General features: G+C 36.7%; 1 protein-coding gene across 3 annotated transcripts in view; it reads right to left on the bottom strand.

Moving 5' to 3' along the window:
• The window catches only part of SEC22A (SEC22 homolog A, vesicle trafficking protein), an 81,675-nt gene that overhangs the window by 35,564 nt on the left and 26,078 nt on the right, over positions 1 to 20,033 (bottom strand). For all 3 annotated transcript variants that reach the window (XM_061407879.1, XM_061407806.1, XM_061407783.1), the window contains 2 exons: positions 15,274 to 15,437; positions 13,940 to 14,134 (listed from right to left, as the gene is read on the bottom strand). In XM_061407879.1, coding sequence (XP_061263863.1) covers positions 13,940 to 14,134; positions 15,274 to 15,437 — 359 coding nt within the window. The remainder of the gene's footprint in view (positions 1 to 13,939; positions 14,135 to 15,273; positions 15,438 to 20,033) is intronic.

Below are 20,033 nucleotides of genomic sequence, written 5' to 3'. Positions count from 1 at the left end.
TCACAGAACCACCAGATTGATTTAACATTTGAAAAGCTACAATCATCTCAATAAATGCAGACAAAGCACTTGACAGAATACAACTTCAGTTCCTGATAAAAACTGGGAATATAAGGGAATTTTCTCAACCTGGTAAAAAGGCATAAAATATAAACCCTACGTTAATATCGTATTATAAGTATTTAACTGTTTAGACTGAGCTTTTCCTGGTAAGATCAAAATCAGGAACAAAGCTATTTTATTCTTTCAGGATATCTTTGGTAACCACAGAATTCTACATTTGCAGTTATCCTCTTTTTTAAAAGATATTATTAAGTTGCCTTCTGGCCTCCACGGTTTCTGTGAGAGGGACAGAGAGAGAGAGAGAGAGTGTGTGTGTGTGTGTCTAATGGTTTGCATTCACATAGTCTAGTCTCCTCAAGGAGTCTGGTTATTTTTGATTGCTTGCCAATCTATTTTCAAAATCGTATTGTAGACATTAAAACCTTGTGAGACTTTTTCTTAGGAAATTTGTTTGTTTCTGCCAGGATCTTTGGAGCAAAGCACAGTGTAATCAGCTCAATTCAGTTTTAGAGACCAATATGGTTCAAAACTAAGCTGCAGTCCTGATAAAGCCTATCTACTTCATACATAAAGCCTACCTACTTCATACTCCTTCCTGTCTATCCTTTTCTTAGAGTGCAGACATGCAAAATCCTAACCCAAAGCTGAAGAGTTGCTCATGAGGTTCACCACCTTGGTGGGTACTGCTCTCTAATCCCTGTCTCCCAAGTCTTGAGAGGTTATCAGTAGTTCCCTCCAGAACTGGAAAAAGCCTCCCCACCGAAAAAGTAGTTCCAAACATTGGGTTCATTTTCCTGAGCCTCCATTTTCCCCTGTAACCTAGTAATTCTTAGTAATCTTGTTGGGTCTCCAAAGACATCAGGAACATTATGTTTTAAAATAAATTCTATATTAAACCTATTATTCTATATAATATATACATTCCATTTAGCTTGTCCACATGTATTTCATGGGACTACTGGTCTGAATGTCTTCCCTGGGGGCTCAGATAGTAAAGAATCCACCAGCAATGCAGGAGACCCAGGTTCAATCCCTGGGTCAGGAAGATGCCCTGGAGAAGGAAATGGCAACCCACTCCATTATTCTTGCCTGGAGAATTCCATGGACAGAGGAGCCTGGCAGGCCATAGTTCATGGGGTCATAAAGAGCCAGACATGACTGAGCAACTCACACGATTGGTCTCAATTACCTATTCCATCATTACTGGAAGTCTTTAAAGTAATAACCCCTTCATTTATTACTGATTTTAATAATTGAATATAATCCAAATATAATAAAATTCATCATTTTAAAGTGTACAATTCAGAAATTTTAATATATTCACAGACTTGTATCATCATTATCAACTAATTCCACAACATTTTTATTACCTTAAAAAGAAACCTCATAACAATTAGTAGTTATTATGCCTATTTCCCTCCAGCTCCTATCAACGGCAAATATACTTTTCTATCTCTGTAGATCTGCCTACTCTGGACATATTGAATAAATGAATTATAAATATGTGACCTTTTGTACCTGGCTTCTCTCAATTATCATGTTTTAAAGTTCATATGGTACCATGTAACATCAATACTTCATTCTTTTTCTATTACTTAGTAATATTGCAGAAGCTCTATACAGTCAGCAAAAATAAGACCAGGAGCTGACTGTGGCTCAGATCATGAACTCCTTATTGCCAAATTCAGACTGAAATTGAAGAAAGTGGGGGAAAACCACCAGACCATTTAGATATGACCTAAATCAAATCCCTTATGATTATACAGTGGAAGTGAGAAATAGATTTAAGGGACTAGATCTGATAGAGTGACTGATGAACTATGGACGGAGGTTCATGACATTGTACAGGAGACAGGGATCAAGACCATCCCCAAGAAAAAGAAATGCAAAAAAGCAAAATGGCTGTCTGAGGAGGCCTTACAAATAGCTGTGAAAAGAAGAGAAGCGAAAAGCAAAGGAGAAAAGGAAAGATATACCCACTTGAATGCAGAGTTCCAAAGAATAGCAAGGAGAGATAAGAAAGCCTTCCTCAGCGATCAATGCAAAGAAATAGAGGAAAACAATAGAATAGGAAAGACTAGAGATCTCTTCAAGAAAATTAGAGATACCAAGGGAACATTTCATGCAAAGATGGGCTCGATAAAGGACAGAAATGCTATGGACCTAACAGAAGCAGAAGATATTAAGAAGAGGTGGCAAGAATACACAGAAAAACTATACAAAAAAGATCTTCATGACCCAGATAAACATGATGGTGTGATCACTCACCTAGAGCCAGATATCCTGGAATGCAAAGTCAAGTGGGCCTTAGGAAGTATCATTACGAACAAAGCTAGTGGAGATGATGGAATTCCAGTTGAACTATTTCAAATCCTAAAAGATGATGCTGTGAAAATGCTGCACTCGATATGTCAGCAAATTTGGAAAACTCAGCAGTGGCCCCAGGACTGGAAAAGGTCAGTTTTCATTCCAATCCCAAAGAAAGGCAATGCCAAAGAATGCTCAAACTACTACACGATTGCATTCATCTCACACGCTAGTCAAGTAATGTTCAAAATTCTTCAACCCAGGCTTCAGCAATATGAACAGTGAACCTCTAGATCTTCAAGCTGGTTTTAGAAAAGGCAGAGGAACCAGAGATCAAATTGCCAATATTCGCTGGATCATCAAAAAAGCAAGAGAGTTCCAGAAAAACAACTATTTTTGCTTTATTGATTATGCCAAAGCTTTTGTGTGGATCATAACAAACTGTGGAAAATTCTTAAAGAGATGGGAATACCAGACCACCTGATCTGCCTCTTGAGAAATCTGTATGCAGGTCAGGAAGCAACAGTTAGAACTGGACATGGAACAACAGACTGGTTCCAAATAGGAAAAGGAGTACGTCAAGGCTGTATATTGTCACCCTGCTTATTTAACTTATATGCAGAGTACATCATGAGAAACACTGGGCTGGAAGAAACACAAGCTGGAATCAAGATTGCTGGGAGAAAGATCAATAACCTCAGATATGCAGATGACACCACCTTTATGGCAGAAAGTGAAGAACTAAAGAGCCTCTTGATGAAAGTGAAAGAGGAGAGTGAAAAAGTTGGCTTAAAGCTCAACATTCAGAAAACGAAGATCATGGCATCCGGTCCCACCACTTCATGGGAAATAGATGGGGAAATAGTGGAAACAGTGGCTGACTTTATTTTTGGGGGGCTCCAAAATCACTGCAGATGGTGATTGCAGCCATGAAATTAAAAGACGCTTATTCCTTGGAAGCAAAGTTATGAGCAACCTAGACAGCATATTAAAAAGCAGAACCATTACTTTGTCAACAAAGGTCCATCTAGTCAAGGCTATGGTTTTTCCAGTAGTCATATATGGATGTGAGAGTTGGACTATAAAGAAAGCTGAACGCCGAAGAATTGATGCTTTTGAACAGTGGTGTTGGAGAAGACTTAAGAATCCCTTGGACTGCAAGGAGATCCAACCAGTCAATCCTAAAGGAAGTCAGTCCAGGGTGTTCATTGGAATGACTGATGTTGAGACTGAAACTCCAATATTTTGGCCACCTGATGTGAAGATCTGACTCATTTGAAAAGGCCCTAATGCTGGGAAAGATTGAAGGCAGGAGGAAAAGGGGACAACAGAGGATGAGAGGGTTAGATGGCATCACCAACTTAATGGACATGAGTTTGGGTAAACTCAGGGAGTTGGTGATGGACCGGGAGGCCTGGCATGCTACGGTTCATGGGGTCACAAAGAGTCGGACATGACTGAGAGACTGAACTGAACTGAATATTCTATTGCGTGAATATGCCATACTTTATTCATTCATTAATTGATGGACATTTGGGTTATTTCTACTTTTTAACTGGTATGCATATTCATGTACACATTTTTGTTTAGACATACACTTTCAATTTCTGCGGTTGTACCAAGAACTAGAATTGCTGGGTCATATGATAACTCTGTTTACTCTTCTGAGAACTTTCAAACTATTTTCCAAAGCAGCTGCACCATTTTACAATCCTATTAACAACATAAGAATGTTCCAAATTCTCCACATCCTTGCCAACACTTGTTATTGTCTATGTTGTTATAGTCATCCCAGTGGGTATGAAGTGGTATCTTAACACCTTGCTTTGCTTTTTTCTAATGACTAACAATGTAACAGTGAAAGAGGAGAGTGAAAAAGCTGGCTTGAAACTCAACATTCAAAAAACTAAGATCATGGCATCGGGCCCCATCAATTCATGGCAAATAGATGAGGAAACAATGGAATTTTCTTTAACAAACAATTTATTTTCTTGGGCTCCAAAATCACTGTAGATGGTGACTGCAGCCATGAAATCAAAAGATGCTTGCTCCTTGGAAGAAAAGCTATGACTAACCTGCTGCTGCTGCTAAGTTGCTTCAGTCATGTCCGACTCTGTGCGACCCCATAGATGGCAGCCCACCAGGCTCCCCTGTCCTTGGGATTCTCCAGGCAAGAATACTGGAGTGGGCTGCCATTTCCTTCTCCAGTCTAGACAGCATATTAAAAAGCAGAGACATTACTTTGTTGACAAAGGTTCATCCAGTCAAAGCTATGTTTCTTCCAGTAGTCATGTATGGATATGAGAGTTGGACCATAAAGAAAGTTGAGTGCTGAAGAATTGATGCTTTTGAACTGTGGTGTTGGAGAAGACTCTTGAGAGTCCCTTAGACTGCAAGATCAAACCAGTGAATCTTAAAGGAAATCAGTCCTAAATATTCATTGGAGGACTGATGCTGAAGTTCCAATACTTTGGCCACCTGATATGAAGAACTGACTCACTGGAAAAGATCCTGATGCTGGGAAAGCAGAAGGAGAAGGGGACCACAGAGGAGATGGTCGGATGGCATCACCAACTCGACAGACATGAGTTTGAGCAAGCTCCGGGAACTGGTGATGGACAAGGAAACCTGGAGTGCTGCAGTCCATGCGGTCACAAAGAGTTAGACATGACTGAGCAACTGAAGGATGTTCAGCACTTTTTTAAGTGCTAATTAGCCAGCTGCAGATTTTCTTTGTAGAACTGTAAGTTTTCTCCTAAGAATCTCACAGTTTTAGCTGTTAAATTTAGATCTTTGATTCATTCTGAGTCAGTTTCAACACATTTTATAAGGTAGAAGTCTAACTTCATTCTTTTGAAAGTTGGTATCCACTTGTCCCAGAATTATTTGTTGAAAAGACTATTCTTACACCATTGTCTTGGCATTTGTCTTAAAAATGAATTGACTATAAGGATTTCTTTCTGTACTCTCAATTCTAGTCTGTTGATCTGTACTTTACACCAGAACTACAGTCCTGACTATCTAGCCTGGTAGTAAGCTGGGAAGTGTGAGTCCCCCAACTTTATTCTTTTTCAAGATTATTTTGACTATTCTTAGTTCCTTGCATTTCCATACGAATTTTAGGATCAGTTTGTCAATTTCTGCACATACACACAAAAGCTGGAATTTTCATAGAGACTTCACTGAAGCTGTGTTTCAATTTAGGAGTATGAAATGAAAACGATACTGTCTTTGAATCCATGAATAAAGGACTACTTTATTTTCCATGAATTTAGGTCTTGTTTAATTTCTTCCTATGTTTGGTACTTTTCAGCATATGGGATTTTCTTTCTAACTGCAAACAGTAAAATACGTACGTGTCTGTCTTGTTTTGGCCAATAGTTGCTAGGATCTTCTTAATGTCCGTTTCAGACTGTCCATTGCTATTATTTAGAACACAAATGACTTTTCTATTTTGGTCTTGTACCCTACAACCTTGCTTGATGCATTAGTTTAACAGTTTTTTGGTGAATTCTTTAGGATTTTCTCTGTTGAGAAATGCATATGTATTTATAACTGTTATACCTTATATTGTTATAAGAATCAATAAAGTATATTGATTCTTTTATCATTATATAATGTCCTTTGTTTCTAGTAGCGGTTTCTATTTAAATTCCATTTTTATCAAAATAGCCATTCCAGCTCTCTTTTGGTTGTCGTTTGCAATATATTTTTTTTTCTTCCTTTTACTTTCAATCTACCTGTATCTTTGAATTTTGTTTTTTTAATTCAATTTTAAAATCTCTAACTTTTGAATGGAATGTTTCATCCATTCACATTAAAAAAAATGCATTCACATATGATGTGATTATTGAGACAGAAGATTTACACTTGCCATTTTTACTCATTTTGATATCCCTCATACTTTTTGCTCTGTTCCTTATTTACTGCTATACTTACAATAAGTGAATACTGCAGTGTTTTCTTCAATGATATTTCACTATTTGAGTTATTTGCTTAGTGTCTGCTCTAGAATTTACCATATACATCTTAATTTATCAGAAACAGCTTCAGATTTATACTAACCTAATTCAAATGAGCTACAGAAAACATTAGTCTTAATGGCATTATTCCCTTTCTCCTGTTTTTGTGGCATTGCTCTATGTGTATGTCTTTTAAAGACATTAAGAGGAAAAAGGACTGCAATTATATTTTTGCAGGTTTTTGTTAATATGAATTCTTATCATTTCTGGCTTTCTTCATTTACTCCTGTAGAATCAAATTACTACCTGGGGTATCAAATTATCATCTGGGGTCATTTCTTTAACCCAGTGGAGCTTTGCTACCATCTACCTTCTTTGTACTATAAAAACAGAAAATATATTACATTTCTATATGTCATAGGTAGCAAGATATATACATTGTTTTATTTTTTATTAATTTTTATTAGAGTACAGTTGATTTTCAAATTGAGGTACTGGAGAAGACTCTTGAAAGCCCCTTGGTCAGCAAGGAGATCAAACCAATCAATCCTAAAGGAAATTAACCCTGAATAATCATTGGAAAGACTGACACTGAAGCTGAAGCTCCAATACTTTGGCCACCCGATGCGAACAGCCAACTCATTGGAAAAGACCCTGATGCTTGGAAAGATTGAAGGCAAAAGGAGAACAGGGTGGCAGACAATAAGATGATTGGGCAGCATCACTGATTTGAAGGATATGAACCTGGGCAAACTCTACGAGATAGTGAGGGACAGGGAGGCCTGGGGTGCTGCAGTCCATGGGTTCGCAGAGTTTGACCCAGCTTAGCGACCGAGCAACAACTAGCTGCCTTACAATGTTGTGTTGGTTTCTTACTGTACAGCAAAGTTAATCAGCCATACATATACATATATCCACTCTTTTATAGATTTCCTTCCCATTTAAGTCACCACAGAGCACTGAGGAGAATTCCCTGTGCTCATTAACTATCTATTTTATATATAGTGGTGGTTTAGTGGCTAAGTCGTGTCCAACCCTTGCAAACCCATGGACTGTATGTAGCCTGCCAGGCTCTTCTGTCCATGGGATTATCCCGGCAAGAATACTAGAGTGGGTTGCCATTTCCTACTCCAGATTTTATACATAGTAGTGTACATACGTCAGTCCCAATCACCCAATTCTTCCCACTCTCTCTCTCTCCCATCCCTTGGTGGCCATACATTTGTTCTCTATGTCAGTGTCTTTATTTCTGTTTTGCAAACAGGTTCATCTCTACCATTTTTCTAAATCCACATATAAAGTGCTGGTTACTGCTCCTCTGTCCATGGAATTTTCCAGACAAGAATACTGGAGTGGGTTGCCATTTCCTTCTCCAGGAGATCTTCCCAACCTAGGGATCGAATCCAGGTCTCCTGCATTGCAGGCAGATTCTTTACCATCTGAACCACCAGGAAAGCTGCAATATTATACAATATCTTTTTCTGAGATACTTCACCTGTTATGATAATCTCTAGGTCCATCCACATCTCTGCAAATGGCATTGTTTCATTCCTTTTTATGACCAAGCAATATTCTACTGTGTATACGTACAGGAGCAAGAATAAAGAAGCTATTCTTTATCCGTTCCTCTGTCAATGGACATTTGCATTGCCCGCTGTGCTGCAATATGAACAATGGAGTACATGCATCCTTTAGAAATATGGTTTTCTCCAGATATACGCCCAGGAATGGGATTGCTAAGTCATATGATAGCTCTACTTTTAGTCTTTTAAGAAACCTCCATACTATTCTCCATAGTGGCTGTACCAATTTACACTCCTATCAACAGTGTAGGAAGGTTCCCTTTTCAGCATTTATTGTTTGTAGAATTTTTGATGATGGCCATGCTGACTGGTGTGAGGTGATACCTCATTGTAGTTTTAATTTGCATTTCTCTAATAATAATGTTGAGCATCCTTTTATGTGTCTGTTGGCCATCTGTATGTCTTCTTTGAAGAAATGTCTATTTAGGTCTTCCACACTTCTTTTGATTGGGTTGTTCATTTTCTTTCTATATTGATCTGCATGAGGTGTTTGTATATTTTGGAGAGTAATCCCTGCTGTTGCTTCATTGGCAAATATTTTCTCCCATGTGATGGTTGTCTTTTTGTTTTATGGTTTCCTTTGACGTGTAAAGCTTTTAAATTTAATTAGGTCCCATTTGTTTATTTTTGTCTTTTTTCCCATCACTCTAGGCAGCAGATCAAAAAATATCTTGCTGTGATTTATGTCAGAGAATATTCTGTCTAATTTTCCTCTAAGAGTTTTATGGTATCCAGCATTTAGGTCTTTAATCCATTTTGAGTTTTGTGTGTGTGTATGGTATTAGGGAATGTTCTAATTTCATTCTTTTACATGCAGTTGTTCAGTTTTACCAGCACCATTTATTGAAGAGACTGTCTTTTTTCCATTGTATATTCTTGCCTCCTTTTTCATAAACAGAAATATCTTGCTTTCCTATACACTAATAATGAAAGATCAGAAATAGAGATTAAGGAAATAATCCCATTTACCATTGCATCAAAAAGAATAAAATACCTAGGAATAAACTGATCTAAGAAAGTAAAAGACCTGTACTCAGAAAACTATAAGATACTGATGAAAGAAGTGCAAGATAACAAAAATAGATGGAAAGATATACTGTGTTCTTGGATTGGCCACAGGTGGCCACAGGTGCATGGGTTTACCTCTGGCCTTTCTATCCTGTTACACTGATCTATATTTCTGTTCTTGTGCCAGTACCATATTGTTTTGATTACTGCACATTTGTGGTATATTAGGAAGTCAGGGAGCCTGATTCCTCCAGCCCATTCTTCTTTCTCAAGATTGCTTTTGCTATTCAGAGTCTTTTTTGTTTCCATACAAATTGTAAAATTTTTTCTTTTAATTCTTTGAAAAATGCCCTTGAATAGCAATTGCACTAAATCTATAGATTGCTTTTGGGTAGTACAGTTATTTTGCCAATAGTGATTCTTCCAATCCAAGAACACGGTATATCTTTCCATCTATTTTTGTTTATCTTGAGTCTTTTCAAGTGAGTCAGTTCTTTGCATCAGGTGACCAAAGTATTGGAGTTTCAGCTTCAGCACCAGTCCTTCCAATGAATATTCAGGACTGATTTCCTTAAGGATGGACTGGTTGGATCTCCTTGATGGACTGGTTGGATCTCCTTGCAGTCCAAGGGACTCTCAAGAGTCTTCTCCAACACCACAGTTCAAAAGCATCAATTCTTCAGTGCTCAGCTGTCTTTACAGTCCAACTCTCACATCCATACATGACTACTGGAAAAACCATAGCCTTGACTAGATGGACCTTTATTGGCAAAGTAATGTCTCTGCTTTTTAATATGCTATCTAGGTTGGTCATAACTTTCCTTCCAAGGAGTAAGTGTCTTTTAATTTCATGGCTGCAATCACCATCTGCAATGATTTTGGAGCCCCAAAAAATAGTCTGTTGCTGTTTTCACAGTTTCCCCATCTATTTCCCATGAAGTGATGGGACCAGATGCCATGATCTTCATTTTCTGAATGTTGAGTTTTAAGCCAACTTTTTCACTCTCCTCTTTCACTTTCATCAAGAGGCTTTTTAGTTCCTCTTTGCTTTCTGCCATAAGGGTGGTGTCATCTGCATACCTGAGGTTATTGATATTTCTCCTGGCAATCTTGATGCCAGCTTGTGCTTCATCCAGCCCAGTGTTTCTCATGATGTACTCTGCATATAAGTTAAACAAGCAGGGGGACAATATACAGCCTTGACATATTCCTTTCCCTATTTGAAACCAGTCTGTTGTTCCATGTCCAGTTCTAACTGTTGCTTCCTGACCTGCATACAGATTTCTCAGGAGGCAGGTCAGGTGGTCTGGTATTCCTATCTCTTTAAGAATTTTCCACAGTTTGTTGTGATCCACACAGTCAAAGGCTTTGGCATCATCAATAAAGCAGAAATAGATGTTTTTCTGGAACTCTATTGCTTTTTCAATGAACCAACATATGTTGGCAATTTGATCTCTGGTTCCTCTGCCTCCAGTCCCAGGTTCGATGCACGATACTGAATGCTTGGGGCTGGTGCACTGGGATGACCCAGAGGGAGGGTATGGGGAGGGAGGAGTGAGGAGGGTTCAGGATGCGGAACACAGGTATACCTGTGGCGGATTCATTTCGATATTTGGCAAAACTAATACAATATTGTAAAGTTTAAAAATAAAATAAAATTAAAAAAAATAAATAAATAAAATAAAACCAGCTTGAACATCTAGAAGGTCACAGTTCAGGTACTACTGAAGCCTGGCTTGGAGAATTTTGAGCATTACTTTACTAGCGTGTGAGATGAATGCAATTGTGTGGTAGTGTGAGCATCCTTTGGCATTGCCTTTCTTTGGGATTGGAATGAAAACTGACGTTTTCCAGTCCTGTGGCCACTGCTGAGTTTTCCAAATTTGCTGACATATCGAGTGCAGCATTTTCACAGCATCATCTTTTAGGATTTGAAATAGTTCAACTGGAATTCCATCACCTCCACTAGCTTTGTTCGTAGTGATACTTCCTAAGGCCCACTTGACTTTGCATTCCAGGATGTCTGGCTCTAGGTGAGTGATCAAACCACTGTGATTATCTGGGTTGTGAAGATCTTTTTTGTACAGTTCTTTGGTGTATTCTTAACACCTCTTCTTACTATCTTCTGCTTGTGTTAGCTCCATACCATCTGTCCTTTATTGTGCCCATCTTTGCATGAATAAATGAAGAGATGGAGCCAAAGCAAAACCAACACCCAGTTGTGGATGTGACTGGCGATAGAAGCAAAGACTGATACTGTAAAGAGCAATATTGCGTAGGATCCTGGAATGTTAGTTCCATGAATCAAGGCAAATTGGAAGTGGTCAAACAGGAGACGGCAAGAGTGAATGTCGACATTTTAGGAATCAGTGAACTAAAATGGACTGGAATGGGTGAATTTAACTCAGATAACCATTTTATCTATTACTGTAGGCAAGAATCCCTTAGAAGAAATAGAGTAGCCATCATAGTCAACAAAAGATCCTGAAATGCAGTACTTGGATGCAATCTCAAAAACAACAGGATGATCTCTGTTCATTTCCAAGGCAAACCATTCAATATCACGGTAATCCAAGTCTATGCCCCAACCAGTAATGCTGAAGAAGCTGAAGTTGAATGGTTCTATGAAGACCTACAAGACCTTCTAGAACTAACACCCAAAAAAGATGTCCTTTTCATTATAGGGGCCTGGAATGCAAAAGTAGGAAGTCAAGAAACACCTGGAGTATCAGGCAAATTTGATCTTGGAGTACAGAATGAAGCAGGGCAAAGGCTAATGTAGTTTTGTCAAGAGAATGCACTTGTCATAGCAAACACCCTCTTCCAACAACACAAGAGGTTTGTCATATATGGTTTTTATTATGTTGAGGCAGGTTGCCTCTAAGCCTACTTTCTGGAGAGCTTTCATCACAAATGTTTGTTGAACTTTGTCAAAAGCTTTTTCCGCCATCTATTGAGATTATATATATATACATATATAGCTTTATAATATTGCTTTTAACTGACTTAGAAAGGAAGAAAATACATTTTATTGTCTAACTACCTTTATGATTGCTCTTTGCTTTTTTTTCTTTCAGTATGGATTCAAATTATTGTCTGGGTCTTGCTTTCAAATATGAAGAACTTGCATCAGTATTTCTTTAAGGTGAGTCCACCAGTAACAAATTCTCTCATCTTCTGCTTATCTGCAAATATCTTTATTTCACCTTCATTTTTGAAAGACAGCCTTGCTATATATAGGATTCTTGGTTGAGTTTTTGTTTCCCTTTGAGTTTTTTGAGCATATTATCCCATCACCTTCTTGTCCCCACTGTTTCTGTTGAGAAGGCAGTTGTTAATTTTGTTGTGGTTAACCCTGCAAATGACAAATTGTTTTTCTCTTGCTGTTTTAAAATTTTTTCCTTGTCTTTCAGCATTTTTAATGATTCATCTATTTGTGACTCTCTTGCATGTATCCTGTTTGGAATTCCTTGAGCTTCCTGGAGGAGCAGATTAACATATTTGACTAAGTGGAAACTTTTCAGCTTTTATTTCTTCAATGCTTCTTCTGCTCCCCTCTCCTTTCCTTCTGGTTCTCCCATCATGCATATGTTAGCGTGCTTAATAGGGCCCCATATTTTTCTGAAGTTCTGTTCATTTTTCTTCATTTTTCTCTCTGTTCTTTGGACTACATAATCTCTATTGATCTTTTTTCTGCCTGTTCAAATCTACTGTTGAGCCCAACTAGCAAGTTTTTTATTTCAGCTGTATTTGTCAATTCCAGAATTTCCACTTGGTTCCTTTACTTTAAAATTTCTTTCTTTTATTAATACTGTCTATTTGATGTGACATCACCATCATATTCTTTAATCATGGCCTCCTTTAGTTCTTTGAAGAAAATTATAATGGCTACTTTGAAGTCTTTGTCTGTTAAATCTGACATCAGATCATTCTCACAGGCAGTTTCTATTGCCTGCCTTCCCTACCATACCCCGTTTCCAGTGTATGAATTATACTTTCCTTTTCTTTTGAATGTCTTGTAATTGTTTTCATTGGAAACTAGGCATTTTAGAAACTATATTTTAACAACTCTGGGTACTGAGCCACCTCCTCTCCCCCAGGGTTTGTTACTATTATTTGTTTGTTTACTTGTTTTCTGACTAGCTGGATTATTTTAGTGAAATCTGCTTCCTCTCTCTCCCGTAATTTGTATTAATCAAACCAAACATGAAACGTTGTGTTCAACCTTGAATGCCACATCTGAAGAATACTAACAAACGTAAGCATATAAAGAGGAAGCTTCCAGGATGAGGAGGGTTTCAAAATACAATAGACAAAAAGGGTAAGGAAATTGGGGATATTTTACATGAAGTCAATCAGACTAACAGGATAAAAAGGACACAAAGCTGCTGATTTCAAAGTTGTGGTACAGCCGAAGCCAGGGAGGGAGAGGTCACAGAACTTAGACAAATGTAGGCATTATAGGAAACAGATTTTAGCTCAAAAATACAAGAAAGAATTTTTAAAATAAGCAATTCAACAGTGGCATATACTACCTTATAAAATAACAAGGGTTTTACTTTTAAGCAGAAATTTTCAACATGTCATAACTGTTGAGAATGACACTCCTTGTTTGAGAGGGACGTCTGAGTAGATGATCATATTTCCCATGACAGTCAAGAACCTTGACCTCAAATGTAGTCATTTTTACACAATGCAAAGCACTTTACATGCCTATAGGTATACATTGCAAATAAACATTTTCTTTTCAAGAAAAATGTGTAAAAAGAAACCTTCTTAAATGTTTCTCTAGCAAACAGTTCCTTTGAGATTGCTGTTTAAAAGTATTTTTCTGATCAGACATATATCTGAGAGATAACTATATAAAACATTGGGGGAAATGATTAATTACTTTGAGCTTCTACATTCTCTCATGTACTTGCTTTAAAATTTTAGAATAAATTAATTCATTTTTTAAGAGTCCCTCAGTTCTTAGAAAATACTTTTTTAATGAAGTAATTGAGATCCAGAACTCACCAGAAGAAATCTTACCAGCACCTTTATAGTCAACAGAAAATGCAGATGTGACTCCATTGGCTGACCCCAGCTCACCCATGGAAATTTGATAAGGGGGCCTCAGCTTGATTTCCATCTGCATGTCAGACAGATTTATCTTTGTTGAAAGAGACCTGGGATTATTATATCGCTGCTTGGTCCTCTGAATGAAGTTATCTATGTAAAATAAAAAATAAATTTCCTTGCAGTCATTTGTTAATTAAATCATTTGAAAGTGTGATGTTTACAGACAGTAAATTTGGTGATAAACAGTTTGTTAAATGTCCAACCTGTCATGGAATGCCCTAATATTATTTGTGTTTAATGGTTAATATATCCTGGCATCATCAGTTTTTCTCACTAGAAATTATACTCTAGAAACTAGTAATTATAAATAAACTAAGGATTTAATATCACATGGTTGTGAGAATACTTCTACAATTATATCCACTTCAAGGAATTACTCTGAACCTCTGAAAAAAAAAAAAAATGAAAACAGCTCCCTTTAAATTTAAACCAAAGCCTTAATTTGTACAGGGATTCAGATCTCATAAAGTATTGCCTGTAAGTATTACCAGTTGTAATTACATTAAAACATACACTGTAAATTGCATGTTCATATAAATCTATTTTCTTATTTATTGCTTATACCATTAGAACATATGCTTTAAAGAACACATTTAATGAAATCAATAAAAAACATTTCCTAAATTTCTCCCAATTTTATTTCCACTATTTGCATCTTGAATTTACCCTTTTTGCCCCTTCTGCACCAGGAGTCAAGCAAACTAATGTCCACAGGCCAAATCTAGCCTGTTGATTCTATTTGTGAATAAAATGTTACTGGAATATAAGTATACGCATTCATTTATGCATTGCCTATGGCTGTTTTCAAGCTATAATAGCAAGGGCTGAGACTGAGAAAATAATCCTTAAAGCCTAAATTTGTACTATCTGGTCCTTTACAATAAATGTTTGCCAACTTCTGTTCTACATTAAGCAGTCTAAAAATACTATCACATAAACACAAAGCTCTGAATCTCTAGCTTATAAATTTCTCACTGAGAAATTATCTTCTGGGATTAATTCTTTGAGCCAATAATCATGATCCTCTACAGGGTTCAAATAGAACCTTTACTAATTGGCATTCAAGTGAAGAAGTTGCCATAATTTATAGACTGTCAAACTATTCTGTCAAAAGCAAGTTAGTAGAATTTTCTGAGTTTTCTCTCTGTCCCTTAGTATTAGATGAAAAATCATTTATGACTGAATAGAGACAGGATAATGAAAAGGGAAAAAAAAAATCAGGCCCTTACCAAATTCAATGAAACAGTACGGTCTGACAGCAGTATTTGTCTTCATCATGTTATAAGTAGTAATGAACTCCTTCTGAAGCTCATCCAGGAAAGAGAAGGCCAGAACATTTGGGTAATTTTCAGTGCACAACATCATGTAGCTCACTCCCATAGAGCTAATAAAACTACAGTGTAAAAAACATCGGATTTAAAATTTCAAATTAAATCAAGGTAATTCGTTACTTCACAAGACTGGCTCTATATACCATACTCTGCTGCTACAGAGGCATTGATGTTACTAACACTTATTAAATATTTTAGCAAAAAATTAAAGGAATTGAAATATAATGCTAGTTTCAGTTGCGGTTTAAAAACAATAGACAAAAAAGTGAATGTATTCACTTTGCTGTATAGCAGAAACTAACACAACATTGTAAATCAACTATACTCAAATTAAGATTCATTTTTAAAAAGTGGAGAGGGACATATACTGTGATTCGAACACTTCAGTTACTTATCACTTGGGGTAGAAAGCAGGAAAGACTATGCAAATAAATAAGGGTCAAAGATAGTTTAACATTTCAATCGTTCAACCTAGAGGAATTTAACACTATTTGAATCAAGAACTTTTTAGAGGTTCTGATGAAAGTTATGGACACTCTTTGCAGAAACAACACAGAATTTGGCAGACAGTTTCAAGGTGATAACTGACCTCCTAAAGTTATCCACTGACTCCAAAATCAAATCCTCTACTTCACAAAATGAATTATGTATCAGTGGGGGAAAAAGAGAATTTATGAGTTCATAACAACAAATAAAAGGGAAAAAAGGAAGACTCTCGTTCACAGCAGAATGCTGAATACCACCTGGTACATGTGGAGATAGTGGTAGAACTGGAAAACTTAGCACTCTGCAGCCTACACAGTAAAGACTAAATCCATTTATAAACAGTGGATGCTAAATCTAGGTAGGTACTTTGGTAAGGAGAAGGAAATTGTGCATGGCTTTAAAATGTCTTCTCATGGATTGCTTATTGGCTGCAGGGGAATTCTATTGTATTTATAAAACAGTAGAAACTAGACAACACCTTAACCAAGTACTCTAATATGGCCTTGCCATGCCTCCAGATGTGATCCTCAGTCAGACATATCAGTTCTGGCTGAGAATGCATAATCTGAATCTAATCATGAAGGAACACCAGAATAATCAACATTCTATTTCCTTTAAAAGGGTGTGGGGTGGGGAGCTATATTCTTCAGAAAACTCAATGTTGTAAAAAAAAAAAAAGGAAAGAAAGAAAGGCTTTGGAAACGTTTCTGATCACAGGAGGTTAAAGAGACACAACTAAATGCAATACCTAACCCTAGTCTGGGAGGCCTGGCATGCTGCTATTCATGGGGTCGCAAAGTCGGACACGACTGAGCGACTGAACTGAACTGAACTGAACCCTAGTCTGGATCCTGTGTTACAGAAGGGGAAAAGTTCTACAGAGGACATTCCTTGGTCAACTGACAAAAACAGAAAACAGGCAGTACAGTAGTTTAGGTAAAACTATGGTATCCGTATTAAATATACTAGATCTGATAACTGTACTACAATTAAGTCTAGGAATATCTCTAACCTTAGAAAATACACTCTGAAGTAGTTAGGAATAAAAGGGTATGGTATTTTTGTTTCTCTCAAATGGTTTGGACAAAAATAAATCAGATAGATGAAACAATAAAGTAAATGGGGTAAAATGTTAACAAAATGTGACTCTGGGTTCAAGTATTATTTGTAATTTTCATACTTGTACAACTTTTCTGAAAGTTTGAAATTATTTCTAAATAAGTTAAAATTTAAAACAAAAATGTTTAAATTAACCATCTTCTATTGGAAAAAAAATTTCTGAAACAAAGTATACATTGCCCTATAACATGCATAGGATGGGACAGAAATTGATGGTTTTTAATGAGTCATTAAACGTTCTTGCATGGTATTGTCAACACAGTTCTGGTCTAGATCAAGGGAAGCAAACAGCGTAGAGGCTGTAACCTCACCACTCCCATGCCAGACACTGCTAATCTGTCACAGCAATTTTTACTACCGAACCCTGATCCACATCAGAGTTCCTCTCTCTCCCTTTTTCTCTACTATTATAGAAGCAGAATTTATTTATTAATATCATTTTAAATTTAACTTTTAAAATATTCACATGACTCAAATTTTAAAAGAATGAAAAATGAAAGGAAATATATACTTGAAGTATTTTATCCCCACCGCTGCTCTCAGATACTCAGTTCTCTGTCCCTCAAGCAACTCATGTTACTATTAATTTCATATGCATCCTTCCAGTGAGAGTTATGCATATGAAAACAAATATACATCTATCTTTTTTAAAAGACCACCCAAGGCAGCCAAATGATGTGGGGTTGGCACCTATTCATCATCTATTATTAACAGTGTGAGATATACTACTAGGGAAACTGTGCTGATCTTGTGCTTCTGGAATAACCTGAAATTCCTTTCTGAAGTTCCACTTAACATAAAGCCATTTGACGCAATGTTTTTCAAGCTGCAAGTTGGCACCCCTCCCCAGTAGACCATAAAATTAATGAATTACACACAGCATTTTCTTAAAAACTGAAATAGAATATTACAGAAAATGCTGGAATGCAATTGTTTCATAAAACTTTGGTTTATCCTATTTGTATGCTAAGTGACAGTCACAAAGTAAAATGTATCTCTTCTTACAGGTCACAGTCAAAAAAGTTTAACCATAATGTACTGTACTTTTCTACAAAATTGTCAAGTAAATTGAAAAATCAAAGTATGATTTTCCCAAACTCTTTTCCCTGTCCAAAAAAATCTTCACTGTCACTATCAAAATTCTTCAACATGTTGTTAGCATTCAAATATATCTCACAATAACTTGAATTGAGATAGAACAAAATTGGTGATTAGCTTCTAAACACTTGGAACTTTCAAGTAGCTGCTGAGGCGTTACTTCACTATCCTTCAATAATATGATGGAAGCTTTTACACTCCAGCTTTTGTGCTATAACAGGGTTTTACTATACTTCCATATTAATAACAGAGTGAACCATAGACACCTACATGTGTTTATCCCAAATGGTTTCTCTTGCTTGCACTCAATTTACCTGGCAAATTATTTGTGAAATAAAAAAAGTCCTGTTTTTAAGATGGTATATTAATGTTTTCAAGTCTTTATTACAAAGTCTTTATTTTATTATAAATGCTAGATATTCTCCAAAAATGCTATTGACTTTTCATAGTGAATTTACCCTTACAATGCTATATTTTTTTGAAATGCAAAGCTGGTTTTCCAAAATTAGATACAACTCTGTTATCAAAGGTTCTACTTTTTCATATCACTGGGACAAACTGAGACTCCTACCATGGCACTGAGGACAACTTGCAATGAAATAGTCTAAAGCCACTAGAGGCAAGCAAGTCTGTGCAGGCTTTAGCCTGTCCATCAAGCTCATTTGGCTCACTTGTTACAGACAATCTGGCTGTTGTTCTTCTGCCTTGATGAGGAGGAAGAAGAGAAGTAGTAGTAACAGTAATAGTACGGTTTAATAATAGTAATGGTAATAGCAGGTACGGTTTACTGATCACTTGGAATGAACCAGGCCCTTTGCTAAGTATTTTACATATTTTATCTAATTTAATTCTTACTTTATGTAAATAAAGCACATGTTATCTATCTTCACGTAATTAACCCAGTTTATACTTACCTATTTGTATGTTTGTTCTCATGTCTCTCTCACTAATATTTATGCTCCATGAGAGCAGAGATGATTCTTTACAGTTCACCACTGTATTCTTAATATCTAGAATATTATGTCCAGTACACAATAAGTGCTCAATAAATTTGTAAATAAATAAGTGCATAGATGGCATCATTCATTTATTCATTTATACCTAGTTGGTTTAGATACTATGCACAGATAATTGCACAGCTCAGTGGCATCTACACCAAGAAGCTAAATAAACACCTGACTAATGACAGAAGGGAATAGAACTTCACATACTCTCCCAGGTCATTGTTCCCAGAAGGCCTGAGTTCAAATCACTAAGTCTTCAACATCCCCCTATTTAAAAGACAGCTGTGCTCAGAGATCATGTAGAACTACTCACCTGTGCCCTGAGTACCCCCAGATGGTTATAAAGGGCTAACAAGCTTGTCGGCTTTCCTCTTATCACAGTCATTACTAATCCTCACAACAACAACAAAAAGTCCTCTTTTCTCCACCTTGAGCACAATTCTTAAATTGCCACTGTTTTTTTCCTACTTCACTTTAATTTCCTTTTCCTTTTTTATTTCCTTCCACTTCTGGACTTTGGGATCCATGGGATTTGATCTCTATAGCTATTGCCTTCCTTCTGACCCAGGAATTTATCTAACCTCATTACATCTTTGGTTCCTCTCCATGGCACATATACTAGAAACTTCTTTAGGGAATCCAAGGTCAAGAGTGTCTGGGACAAGTAAGGCTGGCTGAAGTTCCCACTACAGATAAGGAGGCTTTACCACTTTCAGTCATTTTGTTTAAAAGCTAATTTTAACATGTATCCAAGCAGGCCACACCTCAAGTGATTCCTAAAGTCCAACAAAATGAATAAGTGGTTTTAGACATTAAACTTTTCCTAGTACCTAATTTTATTTATTAAATGCCAAAAAATTTTTTTTAGACATCACCAATTAAACATCAACATTATTAGGACTTGCTGGCTTGTTGTACCAAACTAAAATGATAAGTGAAGACTATGATCTT

This window comes from Bos javanicus, chromosome 1, assembly GCF_032452875.1.
Source record: "Bos javanicus breed banteng chromosome 1, ARS-OSU_banteng_1.0, whole genome shotgun sequence".
NCBI classification, from domain to species: Eukaryota; Metazoa; Chordata; class Mammalia; order Artiodactyla; family Bovidae; genus Bos; species Bos javanicus.
This window is presented reverse-complemented; position numbering and strand designations above follow the sequence as displayed.